General features: G+C 37.4%; 1 protein-coding gene across 1 annotated transcript in view; it reads right to left on the bottom strand.

Moving 5' to 3' along the window:
- Window positions 1-219: 219 nt before the first annotated feature.
- Window positions 220-16276, bottom strand: part of MACO1 (macoilin 1) — a 52897-nt gene continuing 36840 nt past the window's right edge. The window contains exons 7-11 of the mRNA XM_037881653.2: window positions 10687-10845; window positions 9369-9551; window positions 5882-6002; window positions 3495-3669; window positions 220-2123 (exon numbers count right to left, since the gene is read on the bottom strand). Coding sequence (XP_037737581.1) covers window positions 1921-2123; window positions 3495-3669; window positions 5882-6002; window positions 9369-9551; window positions 10687-10845 — 841 coding nt within the window. The 3' untranslated portion in view covers window positions 220-1920. The remainder of the gene's footprint in view (window positions 2124-3494; window positions 3670-5881; window positions 6003-9368; window positions 9552-10686; window positions 10846-16276) is intronic.

The following is a 16276-nucleotide window of genomic DNA, read 5'->3' as shown; positions in this document are numbered from 1 at the left end:
AGAAACGATATGCTGGGTTTATATGGCCTATCAGGATATAAGAAACTTATGCTCTTCTTTCTGCTTTATAACAGTGAAGTCATACTGCACAGATGAATTCTTACCTGGAGTAGCAGAGAAATAACGTGCAAAAAGATTATTACCAATTTTAGATAACTCTTTAAACAAAATGAACCTGTCATATCCGGCTAATCAGGTCAGTTAAAAAGGCAAAGTTTGTTTGTTTTTTTTATCTGCAAGAAAATGTTTATTCTTTGTAAACCCCACAGAAAAAATAATGCAGCCAAGACCAAGTATTTAACGAAAGTAGTGCCAGAAAGGCAGCAAAATGGGGGAACCTCAACACAAAAAGTCAGTGACAATATTTCATGTTTTGCACAAAGATGAAAAACCTATGACATTTCTGAGTAACACTTTCATGGTGACAATTACACAAGATGATTCAAAAATGCAAATGACAGCAACATGCACACCTGGCTAAAGCTAGAAGTTTTATCCCAAAAGAATAACTGTGATTAAAATGATGAATCTTTAATACTTCTATTTGATTGATTTTCTTGTCCTACTTCATTTTTTAAATGAGGCATACATGCCAATTAACATGAAACCTTTAATTTTTTTTTTTTAAAAGAAGAACTTTGTCCTTCCAGAGTCCACTGCAGGTTTGCAAAATCATAATGTTTGGTTTGTAATTTTGCTAGTTTCCAATACAATTTTGCTTCCCCCCCTCCCCACCCCAATCTTAAACCCTTCAGAAGTTGCCAGTGCAAGCACTTTCTACCAATGTATAATATACATTTTTACTGAAATCTTTGTGCAATTTATGAGTTGCTTTTAAAAACTCTTTAAAACTCCTTGGCACAACAGCTGAGAAATATTCAACTCCATTTAAATTGTCAAATACAAGATGTTGTAAATATAAATCACAGCTGAATAAAATTAAAAAAAACCCCAGAACTGCAGATTTATTAGCCAGCTTTGCAGTCTCTTGTATACAATACATTGCACAATTCTGCCTTCACAATAACGCTTCCTGTATTAATACTGTGCCTTCTCAGATGTATTATAATCAAGGCAAGTTACAGAACACTGCTGATTTTGTATCAAAATAAACAGAAGATGTAACCATGGTTTTTAATGAACATCCAAATTACCATGAACAATTTGCAGTAGACTCTGTAATGAGCTTGATATATATATGCTAGATGACAGTGAAGGGGGAAAAAATAGTTTAACTATCAAGTTTCCTCTTGAAATGTCTTCTCCCAAGGCACTGTGAACAAGACTGTTAGCAATTCTCAATGACTAAAAACACCAATGGGAATATTTATATTTCACACAACAACCACCGTCACATCATCTATTCTCATTACTTATTCTTTCCCTTAAATGATGCCCCTTAAATGTGTTTGGTCCTTTGAGGGATAATCAAATTATTTTCTGCAACATGACATACCTTTATTTAATACATCTATAAATCAAAGCTTTGTTAGATTATTTAACCCTTTCACTCTAAAAACTAAAGAATTTTCTTCATTATCCCTTATGACTCCGATTTGCAATTTTAGCTTGATTATTAAAAAAAAAGAAAGGGTTCAGAATCAAGCAAAGCCCTGTGTTTTTCAAGAGGAAACCATGCAAGAGTACATAAAAAGGCAAAATCGGCTACTTGAAAACCAAGAGTTGTTTTTAATGCATTGGCCAAGAAAAATAAATTGCAAAGTTCTGTGAGGTTTTCTAAAAATTTACAAGAAAAAACAATGGGCAGTTCTAGTCAAATATTGATGTTCTTTTTTCCCCCTTTCTGTTTTAAATGACAAATACAGTCTCACACAATACAATTTCATCTTGACTGCAAGAGATACTCCTGTGCGATGCCTTCGGTTTGACAAAATTGTTGGGCAAAAAGAAAGTTGGCATTCATTTTTTCAAGGGTTGATAAACGGAGGCATTGGGATCAAGTCCAGAAGGGCTGGTCTCCACAAATTTGGAAGAGTAATGTGGGGAAACAGGACTCAGGGTGCTGGTGGCTGCATTGTATGTTATGCTGGGCATCACTGCCATAACTTCTGCTATCCTCTGTTTTAGGTCCTTGATTTCCTGGTCTTTTTGAATGATTTGCCCTGGAACAGCAAAGAGTGTCACTTAGAACAAGCAGCACATTTTCATCCACCACTGGCAGCCCGCAGACGATAGTTTGAGAAAAGCGGAGAGAGAAACTGACCAAGCAAAACAGCCAAAGGAAATTCAGGGTTCTAACACCATCTTGGCAATCCACACAAAGACTGGTTTATTAAAATTGAACAAAAGTTAATGTCGATTTGTACTCCTCCATAACGACGGTCAGAGTTTAAACTATTAGAATTCAGTAGCAGAAACAATCTTTCAGCACAACGTTATCATCTGGATGTCCACACTTCCTCAGTTTGCCCTTCACTAGCACCCAGACGGAGCAAGAAACGTGAAGGGACTGGTTTTTCTATTTTAAGTGTAGAATATGTTTATGCATCCTTGCAAGACCATTCTGACTATTTATAAGCCCAGGCAAAAAATAACCCACAATGACTGAAACCTAACAAGTATCTACCTTACTAGTATTAAAATATAAAAAATAAAAAAATAATGCAGGCAAGTAAACTTCCACAAGGCTGCTCTGATGAATAAATGGAAAATCCAATTCATTTTTCTTCCTTGTTTGCACAGCAGAGACAAGTAGCTATTAGCACAGGTCTGGGAATGGGCTGGTTAGTTAATGTTTTGCTCCCTCTTCTGGCTGCAGTGGCAGACTACAACAGTGCACGCATCCTAAAAACAGTCTCTGTTCTTTCCCACTCCTCGAAGATATCATGGTGGGTTTTTTTCTTCTTTTTAAATAACTAGAGAATATTTGCCACACAGTTATTAAAATATTATGGTAATTAAGATGTGAGAAGTGGGTATTAAAGTATTTGACAAAATTCCTTTTACACTTTCTAACTTTTTTATGAGAGACAAGGTGGGTGAGCTATCTTTTATTGGACCATCTTCCGTTCTTGAGAGAGACGCTTTCGAGCCACAATGAGCTCATCATCAGGTTTGGGTAATGACTTCTTTCCCAGACTTGAAGAAGAGCTCTGTGTGGCTCGAAAGCTCGTCTCTCTCCCCAATGGAAGTTGCTCCAATAAAAGATATGAGCTCACCCACCTTGTCTCTCTAGTATCCTGGGACTGACACGACGACTATGACTACAACTACACTGCAAATAACATTTTTTGAAGCTTTTTGTTGCTCTGGTTAGAGAGAGATTTCTGCAGTATGAGGAACGTATGCATTCAGATATAACTAACACACACCAACAGAGGACTTTATTGTCTTTGATTCAACAGTAGGGGGAAATGAGGTGAATCCTCTAGGACATCTAATTCATCCCTACAGATAGGACAGGGTAATCCCTACGGTATATTTTCTACTGTTTCAGTTAATAGTAGTAGGTGAATAAAACTACTGTACTTTACCTTGGGCTATCTCAAGCTGCCGTTTTGCATCTCCTAATGCAGAGAACAGATCCAACTTAATTCTTGTCTCTGCACTCAGGCTGTTCTCTAAGTGCTGTGTTTTATCTTGCATGGCTGAAAGTGCTGACATTAACACCTCAGTATCCTTCTCATTTTCCTTGTATTTCCGCAGTTCCTGAAGAAGTAATTAAGACAAAAATGTAAGTCATGCGGACTTTAAGCATGAGATGTATAGACAGATCTTTCTTTTTTCCCTTAGCACACCACTGGGCCTAATATGCTGTCAAATGGTAGTTAATTATTGCATTTGATATTATAGTACCCTTAATTACACGTGGCTTTGTACAAGTGAATAAGAATACTGTACAAACATAATGCAATGGTGTGAGAAAAACCCATTTACTCTCCCCACCCAACCCCTCAGCTCTATGTTGCTGCAACCTTTGCTCTCCCTGGAGCTCATCACCAGCCTAGGAGTGCCAGCTGGGGAAGTAGGAGTTGCTCACTGTGGAACATGAACTACTGAGGTTTGGGATGAGGAAACAGAACCCCCCAAATTGAATTTTATATAAAGAACTTAAGATTGCTAGCTGAACTGATGTAGATAAATGGACAACAAAAGATCTGCTCCCACTGTATACCGTTTAAAACAGTGGTTCTCAACCAGGGATACATGTACCCCTGGGGGCACACAGAGGTCTTCCAGGGGGTACATCAACTAGCTATTTGCCTAGTTTTAAAACTGACTAGCAAAGTCAGTACAAACTAAAATTGTATACAGACAATAACTTGTTTATACTGCTCTGTATACTATACACTGAAATGTAAGTACAATATTTATATTCCAACTGGTTTATTTTATAATTATATGGTAAAAATAAGAAGGTAAGCAATTTTTCCATAACAGCGTGCTGTGACACTTTTGTATTTTTATGTCTGATTTTGTAAGCAGGTTGTTTTTAAGCGAGGTGAAATTTTGGGGTATAAGACAAATCAGACTCCTGAAAGGGGTATAGTAGTCTGAAAAGGTTGAAACCTATGGTTTAAAGTGACAAGGAGTAAATGTGACACACTGAGCTATTACAGTTGCTCAGGAAGAACCAAGAGGTAACCACACTTCTAAATTCACCTGGGGACTGTTCTGGGCTTTCTAACTATTTCACAAATCCAGAACTCAATTAAAAGAAAAAAATAATTACTTTGCACAGAGACAATCAACCAATAAGGCTGGAAATACAAATATAAATATTTCACAATTAAAAAAATATTAAAAATTAGTATTTTTAAACAGAGAAATGTGTAAAACAAAATATGGAGAAAGGCTCTGCAGAAAAGGTATTAATGCAACAAAACTTACATAAAAGTAACAGTTTGAAAAACGCAAAAAAAAAAAACCCCAGTCATGATTGGTAATGACTGCTTATTTTTCCAAAACAAACATTCTTGTAAAACAGACTGTGCTTGGTTTTCAGAATACCTATTTTGGCAATCCGATGGAAAGCTGGGATGTATGTGCTATTTGTAAAAAGCTCACAGTCAGATCATGAAGATTAAAAAACATGTCAGAAGACAGTACACAGTAAAAAAATATCCCCATCTCAAAGTTAAGGATCTCACAAACAAATTCTCAGTTCAATATCTGACTGTGCCCTTAGAAGCATGTGTTTTAAAGGGGAAAAAAAAAAATCTCACTCATTTGAACTTTTTTACCCACTTTTGTTACAAGCAAGATAAGTGTGTGTAACAAAAATTAAAGAAAACGATATTATTTCAGTTTTACTTCGGCTGTACTGTGTCTAATCAGTGCAGTTTCAGTGCTTCCCCTCTATAATCAGTTTCTGTTTGTGTGGGACTTTCAAGCAGCAACAGGGGAGAGGAAAACATTAAATAATGGGAAACCATTGACTGCAAAACAACAGAAATACCAGGTAGGTTCAGGGAGAGATGTAGCCTCAGACTCTGCTTTCAAAGTTTTTTTAAAACTGAGTTGATTTCAATCTGTTCCTTTCAACTTTTCCACTTTTACCAAACATTATTTAATCGTAGTAAGAACCTTATTCCTTATCAGGGAAGAGGAATCTCACAAGGGCTTCTGGGCTGGCAACGTGTTCCTAGATAGGGGCATGCAGGGTTAGAATTTTGAGTTAACTTATCTGGATCAGCTGGTTTAGGGGAAAAAAAACCTACAAGTAAACAACAATGTGGTGAGGAGGTAAGAAACTATTAATCTTCCTCACCCCAAAACCCTAATGTTAGACGTGCACAACACATCTGAAGGGTTCAATTGTGCAAGATGCCGAAAGTCTCCTAGGAAGGTCCACCAATTTAACTGAGGGTTGAAGCACTCAACAGATTGCAGGTCTGAGCCCTGAGTGCCTTCTTATTACCTGAACTTTCATTTCTAGTTCTCGTATCTGGTCTTCTTTCAGCTTTATATCAATTGTTAGCTTCTTGCATTCTGTCTCCAGCTCTCTGATACGATTCCGTAAAGTTTCAGTGCATTCTCCTCTGTGAAGAAAGTGTTATCAGAAAAGAGAGTGAAACAAAAATGACTTCTATTATTGTCCCTGAAAGGTTCAGATCAGCCAAGTTACTATGAATATTCCTGAATAAAATGAGAAAGGAGAATAATATTTTTTTTAAATGAGAGAATTTCCCTTGTGAAGTTAAGACAAAAGGATGCAAAAAACATGACCCAAGGTTATGCCTTAAACATTAGGAAGTTTGAGACATTTGTGAGCCATGTAGAAATGAAAAAGCAGGAATTAGTATTTCAGATATTTGGGGGCTCAATGTATTAAAGCCATCCTATGTTTATGCAGTGCCTTTCATTTTGAAGAATCCCAAAATGCTTTCCAACTATTTATCTATAGCATCACCAAAATGCAGCCACCTCTGGAATGGAGAGTGGTAACCAGCCAGAGCATGGCACCTTGGGTACAACAGTGGAGGTCTGAGATAGAGAAGAAATTTTTGTCAAGGTTGCTGGATCAAACCTTGATTCATATAAAAAGAACTTTAGTGTCTTTAATATCCACGCAGAACAACAGGTAGGGCCTTTGTTTTTTAGGTATGCACATAACGCAAATAGTAAAATGACTCTGCATGAACCTGATCAGTGTAAAGCATATACATTACCAGGATTCACCATCTCGTGAATTTACTATAGTTGGGTGCTAAGACTCAACACCCAGAACTACATGAGGAAACATTTCCTACTTCCTCCCACTGCTTTTATGCAAAAAAATTACATAAACTAAGATTCGATACCGTGACAGATATTTGATTCCCTCCCACCAAAAAACCAAAGTCAGCTCCCTGGAAATTCCCCCTTTATGTAGAAAAGAAGAAAGGCACGTCAGTGGCAATAGCTATAACTCAGCTATATTCTAAAATATCATTAACAGGGCTCGTTTTCAAGCCTTAGATATTTTGGATTAATTCTCTAGAATCATGAAAAATGTAGACTTTAAAAGTTGTTTCCTAGTATGGGTGAAGAAAAATTACACAGAGGATGCTAATATAACTGCTTTGTCTTCAAATTTTATTTCACCCATTAAAACGTTAGCTTTGTGTTAGGGATGAAAGTCTAAGTTACTGTGAGAAAGATTTTTATTGTACCCATTTTCATATGCTTATTCAGCACACAAAGTAATTTATTTCTAGACACTTGAATTCACTAAGACATGTCTACTGGATAGTTACCGGAATGATAAAAAACACAGTTGCTGAAATTTATGATTCTGTTTTATGGTACAAACTAATAATTTTGTGCTAATGGCTCATGTCAGTACCAGAAATTTAAATTAAAGCAAAACTCCCCTTGTGGAGTTCCCCAGATTTGCCTTTTGCCTCTAAAAAGTCTCTTGTATCAATGATCTTTCAGGTATACCCAGTTGCCCTGAAGCACTTCATTAACTTCAAGATTCTCCTTGCAGGTAGTCTGGTAGACCAGGTGGCTGCTCTCAGAGATGCTATCAATACCATTTCATGGCAGCAAATGGTTATATGATACTGTCAGCATCTCCCTTGACAACATAATCCAGTGCTGAGCACATAAATCTTCAGTGGGCCCTACAGGATCGGGCCCTTAGAGACTAAGTGTGATATCTCAGTGACTCACTCAATTGTCTCCAACCCAGAGACCAGAAGTCCCAAGTGATCAAAGATTTACTTTTAGCTCATCTCAAAGAATCTGCCAATATACTACCACTTCTTTCCTCCCCCTCATCCATCCCTACATGATAGATTACAACAACACGTTTTCTATATTTTAAGTGAAGATGGAGTAGGCCATGCAATTACAGTCAATTGCTTTGGCAATTACCCTATTCACACCAAACTTTTCTTGGACATTTAGCAAGCTAGAGGCCAGCTTCAATTTAGCAAGATAGTTCTTCAAAAAACGAATGAGAGCACAAGTAGAGCACCACTGAACCTCTGACCAACGGTGCTTTCTTGAATGTGTGCAACGATTCCCTTTGTGGTTTTTTTACCTTCAGAAAAAAAGCAATTTCCCAATTAAATACTCTATTAACATATGCCCAAGGTCAATATGTAAATTACTTTTTGCATACAAACCAAGCTTATGTAAGAGTTATAGTAAGATAGTACTCTGCACACCTAACACAAACTAAGATCAAAATAAGTGAAAACATAGTGGGGTTTACGTAAAATATTTTAATTATTTTCAGAATCAATTTACAAAAACAAATATTCTTCCTTTCATAAACTATATAAATCCTAAAACAAAAGAAGTTCTCTTCAAACAAAGAAAATATAGTGATAAGCTAGCAAGTTTGTTTTGGTTTGCAACTTAAAGGGGCACCACCAACAAGAAATCTGGTCTATTTAATAATAGCTAAAAAAGTCAGTTTTTACATCCATCATCACACACCCCATGCCAAGTCCCTTGGCCATTTTCTCTCACATCACATTTTCCTATTTTTAATCATGTATTTCTCTTCCCTTTTGCTTTGTGAAAGGGCCCACAACTGACAGGGCAAACTGTATATTCAGAGGAAACTGTAAAAATGCTCACACGGAAGTGCTGTTTAATGCACATATAAACAAAATGAATAAATCAGGGAAAATATTTTGCCCTTTCATCTTGCAACTGTAGGAATCTTTGGCCCCAATCTTGCAAGTTGCTCTACATGGGTGGACCCCTGTGCCTACATAGAGCCTCACTGATTTTATGCTCCATGTATTTGCAGGGATCTGCTGTGCAAACCAGTTGCAGGATTGGGGCCTTAGACATTACTTTTAATTTTAGCCACTGCTGAAAAAAAAGCACACAAAGTGAGATCTTTAAGTTGATGGTGTCCCTTTAATATCTGACTCTCTCTCTCTATCAAAGGACATCTTGCTTTTGTGAGTGGAATAATCTAAAGCCTTTTCAGTTTCTTCAATCCCAAAGAAAAGCCTATTAAAGCAAAAGGTAGGGCAGGTCTACACTACGAGGCTAAGTCAACCTAAGTTACACAACTCCAGCTACGTGAATAACGTAGTTGGATTTGACGTACCTTAGGTTGAACTATTGTGGTGTCTACACCGTGCTGGATTGACGGGAGAAACTCTCCCATTGATAGGCTGACCAGATAGCAAGTGTCAAAAATCGGGACAGGAGGTGGAGGGTAGTAGGTGCCTATGTGAGAAAAAGACCCAAAAATCGGGACATCTGGTCACCCTACCCATTGATTTACCTATGCTTCTCGTTCCGGTGGAGTGTCGGAGTCGACGGGAGAGCAATCTGCAGTCGATTCAGCGGGTCTTCACTAGACCCACTAAAATTGACCCCCGATGGATCAATCGCTGCAGCGTCGATCCACAGTAAGCGGAGACAAGCCCAGAGAATAAAATAGAGGTAAGTACCTGGTAGCAGCAGCAAATGCAACAGCACGTGCAGCAGTTGCTTCTTCCAACTTCTTTCTTTTCTTTTCCTCCATCAACTGTTTTTCTACAAAGGCTCGTGCCTCTTGCTCTGCTTTCAGTTTTTTCTCCAACTGGCTGATGGTTTGCTTGTCTTTTTGTTTCATTTGTACGGCATTATGTAATCTGAGGAGTAATAGGTATATGCTTTGTTAATAGCTTCTGATACTGAAAATTCACAAGGCAACAGCACAATGCTGAGAACTGTCTCCATGGTCTCCGCAGCAGTATACATTGGGCCCTATCTTAGGAGGTGCTGTGTGTCTATTGGCAATCCTGCGCATCCTAAACTCCTATTGGCAGGAGTGCTGGAATAATTTTAATAGTGGGTGTGCTGAAAGCGGAAACCATGTACTTGGTTGTTATTACTACTTCAATAAAAGGGGTGCTGCCACCATTCTTGTCAATGACAAAATTCCCATTGGCTTGAATAGATGCATGATTGGCCCCAATGATACCAGTACGAAAAGGTACTGTGTTTGATTTCATCACCACTGGAAAAAAGAGGAGAATTCTTATTTGACAAATAAAGATAATATCTGTATGGAAAAGCTTTCAGACTTCTACGAGGCTACTACAAAAGAGGAAGTAAAATGAGTTGTATGACCTTTAAAGCAATCTCTTAAGACATTTCTGTACATATATTTTCAACGTCACTTCAAAAGCGTAAATGGTGAAGGCAAAATAAAGCTCTTTAATTCTTTGGAAAACTCATGTAACCTATGTTGCTTGCAAAGAGCTTGAAATACCTTTAAGGTGAGGGCAAGAAATGTTTATATGATGGCCAATTTTGAACAGTATAAAACTTAACTTCTTGGTTGAGCGTGTTTGTTTTTTTAAACTTACTTTATGCTGAAAGACTATTCTAACATGAGAGGGCACAGCAGGGAAGACAGGTTACCAATTTCACTGAGGAAAAAGTTTTGATAGAGAGTTTATAGGAGTTTTAGAAATGTGTCATCTTCAACTAGAATGGAAAATGATTACGCTACATTTGGAAAGCCACATTTCCACTTTCTAATAAAATTGCCCTATGATTAAATAAATCAGACGCCTTGAAGATAAAAGGGACAATCCTGCTTGCCTTATTCTGATAAGGTTCTGCTGACTCATATATGAACCCTGGGACCACCAGTGAGAAAGTAAGGTAAATAGGATTTGCCCCGGTATCCAGGTTAGTATGCTGCCAGCCTTTAACAAAGCAGAACATGCTGCATTTGCTTGGTTCATAGTCTGTACGCAGTTCTGTAGCAAAACATACTTGTTCTGAAGCAGCTCATTTTCTTGTCGGAGCTGTCCGATTTCAGATCGAATTCCCCGCTCCGTGCTAGTCAGAGAACTGATCTGACTCCGCAGCTCCTGTTCAGTTTGCCTGCTTGCCTGCAGGTCAGCCTTTAACTTTTTAATATCTTGTTCCAACCTAAGACAAGGAAAAGCATTAAAAAAAAAAAAAAAAAAAAATTTCAGCTGTAACTCCCCAACCTTCCCAAGGCCCAATTTTTTATATTAAGTTTACAATTTAAAAAATAAAATAAAATAAAAACAAACAAACACAGTAAACATCCCTCCTGATATTCCATTGTGTGTAACCCTTGTCCCGCCATACCCTCTCTTCCCTATCCTTTGTCATCCCTTGCTATTTTATGTGCAATTTAGGTTGCAAGCAAAAATCTGTCAATTTTGTTTTCCTATAAACCACCATTGCACACCTATGATACCGAACAAAAACATAAGTATCCTTATTAAGTACAGCCCACATACAACATTACAGGGGTACTGTATGACATTTTTACATTGACAGATACAGAGGACCATGCTCAGGAATTACATCTTTAAAATGCACGGTAATAAAGATCCCTATTTTTTTCAACAAACAGATAAATCTCCTTTTCCCTTCTCAAACAGTATAAACATTCATAACTTTTTCAATTTTATATTTATCCTGACAAAAAGTAGCATGTGTATTCTAGTTTCCTCACACAAAGTATTGTGACGCTGTAACACAAATCCTATGGAATTATGATTTCTCACAGCAGAACTGAAACCTACAAGTTTGAAAAGTGTAAACACTGAGCTGTACAAATAAATCTATGTTTAACGTTTTTACCAAGGTAAGAGTTTGCTTTGAAGTGACCAATGGCTCAAACTAGGGCATATTAGTACTTTTCATCTAACAGTTAATTTCTCCTTAAATCACGTAATCTGTAGAACCAAAATAGAAGATGTATTTAGTAAAGGCTTTATACAAAGAATAGGTTTCAGAGTAGCAGCCGTGTTAGTCTGTATTCGCAAAAAGAAAAGGAGTACTTGTGGCACCTTAGAAACTAACCAATTTATTTGAGCATAAGCTTTCGTGAGCTACAGCTCACTTCACGAAAGCTTATACAAAGAATAGTTTCACATCCCAACTGTTCCATTAAAAAGCGTGCCTGGAATATCTACTCAAAATCTGGTAAAGGATAAAAATACTAATCTGTATTCCAGATAAAAAAGTAATTCGGCTTTATATTTTTCTGTGCATGTAATCACGGAAAATACACACACAGAGAGATATACAAGGGTTGAGAAAATCGGAAATTTAATTTTAATCCTTCCTGACCAGAGATCTTCTGCTATATGTTTTATGTTTATAAATAATATTTGATAAGGAATTGCCCAAACTGTAATTAAAGCATTTGAAACAAAATAAAAATGGTCTAATAATCACACACATTAGGTTAATATGAATGAAGCATCAGATTATGATTTAAATTTATTCAGATTTTAAAAAAATCCTTTGTGCATAAGACAATAGCAGCATATTGCACAGGTAAATAAAAGATCATCTCTTACAAGTATAAGCATTACATACCAGTTAAGATGGAGCCAAATATGATTTTTAGTTACACACATGTAATTCCCATGTGCTCAGTGACAGTCCATGGCTAGTTTAAAAAAAAAAAAACTTTAAACAAGGCCAATCAAAACAGTGTATTATAGGTGGTTTCAGTAAAAGCTGTGTGCAGAATTAATGGAAGTTCAAGTATTTAGAGGTAGAAAAATCAGTAACTGGAAAACGGAAACTGAAGCAAACTGACCCCACTATACAGACTAAAGGTAATAATAGCCATTTGTTTTCATACTGACATACTTAAGCCTTTGGGCCATAAGTGTTCAGAAAATCCAGACTTAAGTGCCCCTGCAAAATTTACTGGTGAGAGGCATAAGGAAAGATTGATTCAAGGTGTTAGGAGGCTAATGTGGAATCCTGAAATGCATTCATGGAATGTTATAAAAAATGTTAACAAAGGCTGAAACTGAGCCCAAGTGGTCTGCTGGTAAATTAATAGCAAATCTCATGCTACCAGAAAGTGTGAGATCTATCATACACATGTACTAATTTCAGATATAATCCATTCAAAGACTCAAACACCCACTTTTTTTTTTTTTTTTTTTTTTTTTTTAAATAGAAAGAGGTACTGAGCTAAACTCCTGGCTGCATTTGGTATTGTACTAAGACGAACTTACTTGACTAAACCAAGCCAATCATAGTTTAACCACCAAAAAAACACCCCTTCGCCCCCAAACCCCACCTGCAGATAAACACATGCGCACACACTCCCTTGACCTGCCTGCTTACGACCAGCCTATCACACACCCACACAGTATTCAATGGATAGGACGTTCGCATTGGAGACCACAAATTATTTCAGCATCCTGTACTGGTTTAAAAAACAAAACAAAACAAAAAACAAACAAACAACCCCAAACATAGAAACTGAAAGATTGGCCAATTAATGGCTTATTCATTGCAGGATTGTTATTTAAAGCACATTTAAAGTCAGACAGGACAAAACACTACAAAATGGCATCGTTACATGTGCATTTTCATTATGTCTAATATAATATTAGCCAGTAGACCTGAACTGCAGCACTGGAATTTCACCCTCCTCCTCTGCTGTCCTAGGATCAGCTCTTTGGTGAGCTGTGGATTTAACTATCAGAGATGAACAATGTGACAAGCAGGAGACAACAGAGATTAACAGCCTATTGTATACCAACAGTTTTATTTTAACCTGAACAGAGGTTGATGGAGTAAGGTATAGGAAGAGATTGTATATATAATGAATCAAATTCACAGACTTTACATTGATAAGTATCCAAAGTAATTCCATTAGAGCTCTCCAAAGCAAGCAATACTCATGAAAACAATACTTGGTCAGGGACAGCTTTAATCTGCATACAAGTATTTTCAGAAAGATTTTTTCCATAAATGAAACTCCTCTGCCTAACTTGTTCCAACAAGATAGACTGTACTGACTCCTCTTTTAGGAGTTTGTAATAAGTGGACAATTCTTTTTGTAAATATCCAAGAAGAGAGAAAGTGAAAATAGAGCACATAAATCCTGAATAAGAACCCCAAATAGCCATTCCAAATATGACAGGTTTCAGAGTAGCAGCCGTGTTAGTCCGTATCCGCAAAAAGAAAAGGAGGACTTGTGGCACCTTAGACACTAACAAACCCATCCGATGAAGTGAGCTGTAGCTCACTAAAGCTTATGCTCAAATAAATTTCTTAGTCTCTAAGGTGCCACTATTCCAAATATGGTAACTTTAGAGACATTATGTCATTCCTGTTAGTTTCCTAAAACCATATGCATTTAGAATGCATGTTTTAAGTTTTACTGTGTTTACTATAGTTGCTTAGAAGGTGAAAACATCCAAAAATAAATGTGCTGCACTGATTACTTGATAAAACCGTATTACAAAGTCCCTTCGGTCACTCTCCTGTAATTTGTTAAACTACAAAATGCAAACAAGTTAGTTTTAACCAATGAAAAGAGTAAATTAGAAGTGAAAAGACATTTCAAGACTTCCATCCTATTTTCTCAGCTGATGTTTTGATGCCTATACTAAACTAGATATCTAAATACAGTATATTCAGAATTTTTAACAGAAGATGTGAAATGAATGATGCAGACAAATTGATGGTTGGGTAAATTTGGTAAATCCCATTTGGAAAACACCTTAACGACTGAAGAATTATTTGAGCAGAAAAAAAATCAGTAAAAATTCTGATCAGCTACCTTCCTCTTTTACTGCTTTGAAGTTATTAGAGGAACAGAATGGTATGCAATACACCAGCCTCTAAAAGCAGCAATTATGAACCCTGAAAGAATCTCACTCTTTACTTTGTATACATTTGTAAGCAAATTTGTTCATTATACCAGAACAACGAGTTCATCTTAACCACAACTGTATAAAAATCGAGAAATTCATAGCAAATACTGAAATCCCATCTTTAACACCTCTTGGGCTAGTAATAGGGTATACCAGCTCTCCCCAAGAACTGATGATCTAGCACTTTAATTACCTATTCAAAGCACTACCATTAAGGTTCACAATGCCCTCGTCAGGTGAAGCATTAATACACACCATTTTACAGACAGCTTTGTTGTGAAAGGTTAACTGACTCCTCCAATGACACAAATGGAATCAATGTCACAACTGGGATTAGAACTTGGAGTTTTTAACTTCCTGTTTGGTGCTCAGACCATGTCTTAAATCTGGAATGCCTCCTTAACTGTGGAGTTCTTGGTTTTTGTATGCTTTTCTGGGGGGGTGGGGTGGGGGTACTTCATCCATCAACTGTTCCAAATTCCCAAGGAGTGTCTTTAACCTTGATTCCCAGGTAGATAGGACTGGTCTGGTTACGTGTGAATGAACAAGAGGTCACAGTACCAGTAGTTTTACAGCAACAGAAGTATTGACATTGACATTAGGCCCAATTCCTAAAGCTGCCTGTATATGGAAAGCCACCTGGCTGCAATGGAAGTTCCACATTTGGAGAGTTGCAGGGCTGGGTCCAAACAGAGCTGAAAAGAAAGCAGTAGGCTGCAAGACCAGTACAGAACATATACAAAGTGGGCCAAAAAGAAGGAAGGGAAGGAATGTAAACAGATCTGAGGACTTCCTGCTCAGGAGATGGTGAGTGTGTCAGTTTTTCAAGCCCCATGACCATTAATATCTAAAGCTATTAACTGGAACCTATTATTGAAGGAGGCTGGAGTGTCCATCCACAGATGGAACCACATTCACGGACTCTTGTGGGAATGTATTTTTTTTAAACTGAGAGTATGAACCAGAGTACCACCTTTACATACCCGAGTCAAGCTCTCACTTAAAACTGGACACAAGGACATACCCATAAAGCTCTCATCACTACTTTGTGTTTCATGTGGAGGGTGTTTGTAGCATAAGCTTTTTGGAGCCAGGGACTTGGCAGTTAAGTTTACAAGTGGGCTCCAAAGGCTCAAACACAGTTCCTTTTATACTAAAGGAGCTTAAAGGGCTTGGGGTAATTCTTCTTGAGATCTGACAGAAGTCTGCCCTTCATTAAGTTATTCATTACCAGCCAACAAGCTGGTGAGATTAAGCTTCAGAGAAACAAAATTTTGATCCAACTCTGGGAGTCCCTATTGCCTAAGAAAGGTCTGTAAGGCCCACTGAGGTGAAACATAGTCCAATGAACTATGTTCCAGCAGAATATTAGCGTTTAAAAGCAGATGGTGCTTCTTGGATTCACTATACTTAAAACACTGAGTTTCTTACTCTGCAAAATTGTTTCCTCTCTCAGCAATCACAAAACGCAGCCTGCTTGGAAACCTTACTATTAAGCCACTGAGAATCTGAAGGAGCCAAGAACTTTTGACCATGAAACCTTTCCATATGAACACTCAAACCATTAGTGATGTGTCAATGGATGGGATTAAATCTTTCACCAGAAGGGTGCCCAAATAATTAGATTAGATGACTGACCTCCCCCACTCTCATGGACTCAAATTAAAATATTTTTATATTGTCTTGAGTGC

This window comes from Chelonia mydas, chromosome 19, assembly GCF_015237465.2.
Source record: "Chelonia mydas isolate rCheMyd1 chromosome 19, rCheMyd1.pri.v2, whole genome shotgun sequence".
Classification (NCBI taxonomy): Eukaryota; Metazoa; Chordata; order Testudines; family Cheloniidae; genus Chelonia; species Chelonia mydas.
The sequence above is the reverse complement of the archived record's forward strand: the minus strand, read 5'-3'. Positions and strand labels throughout refer to the sequence as shown.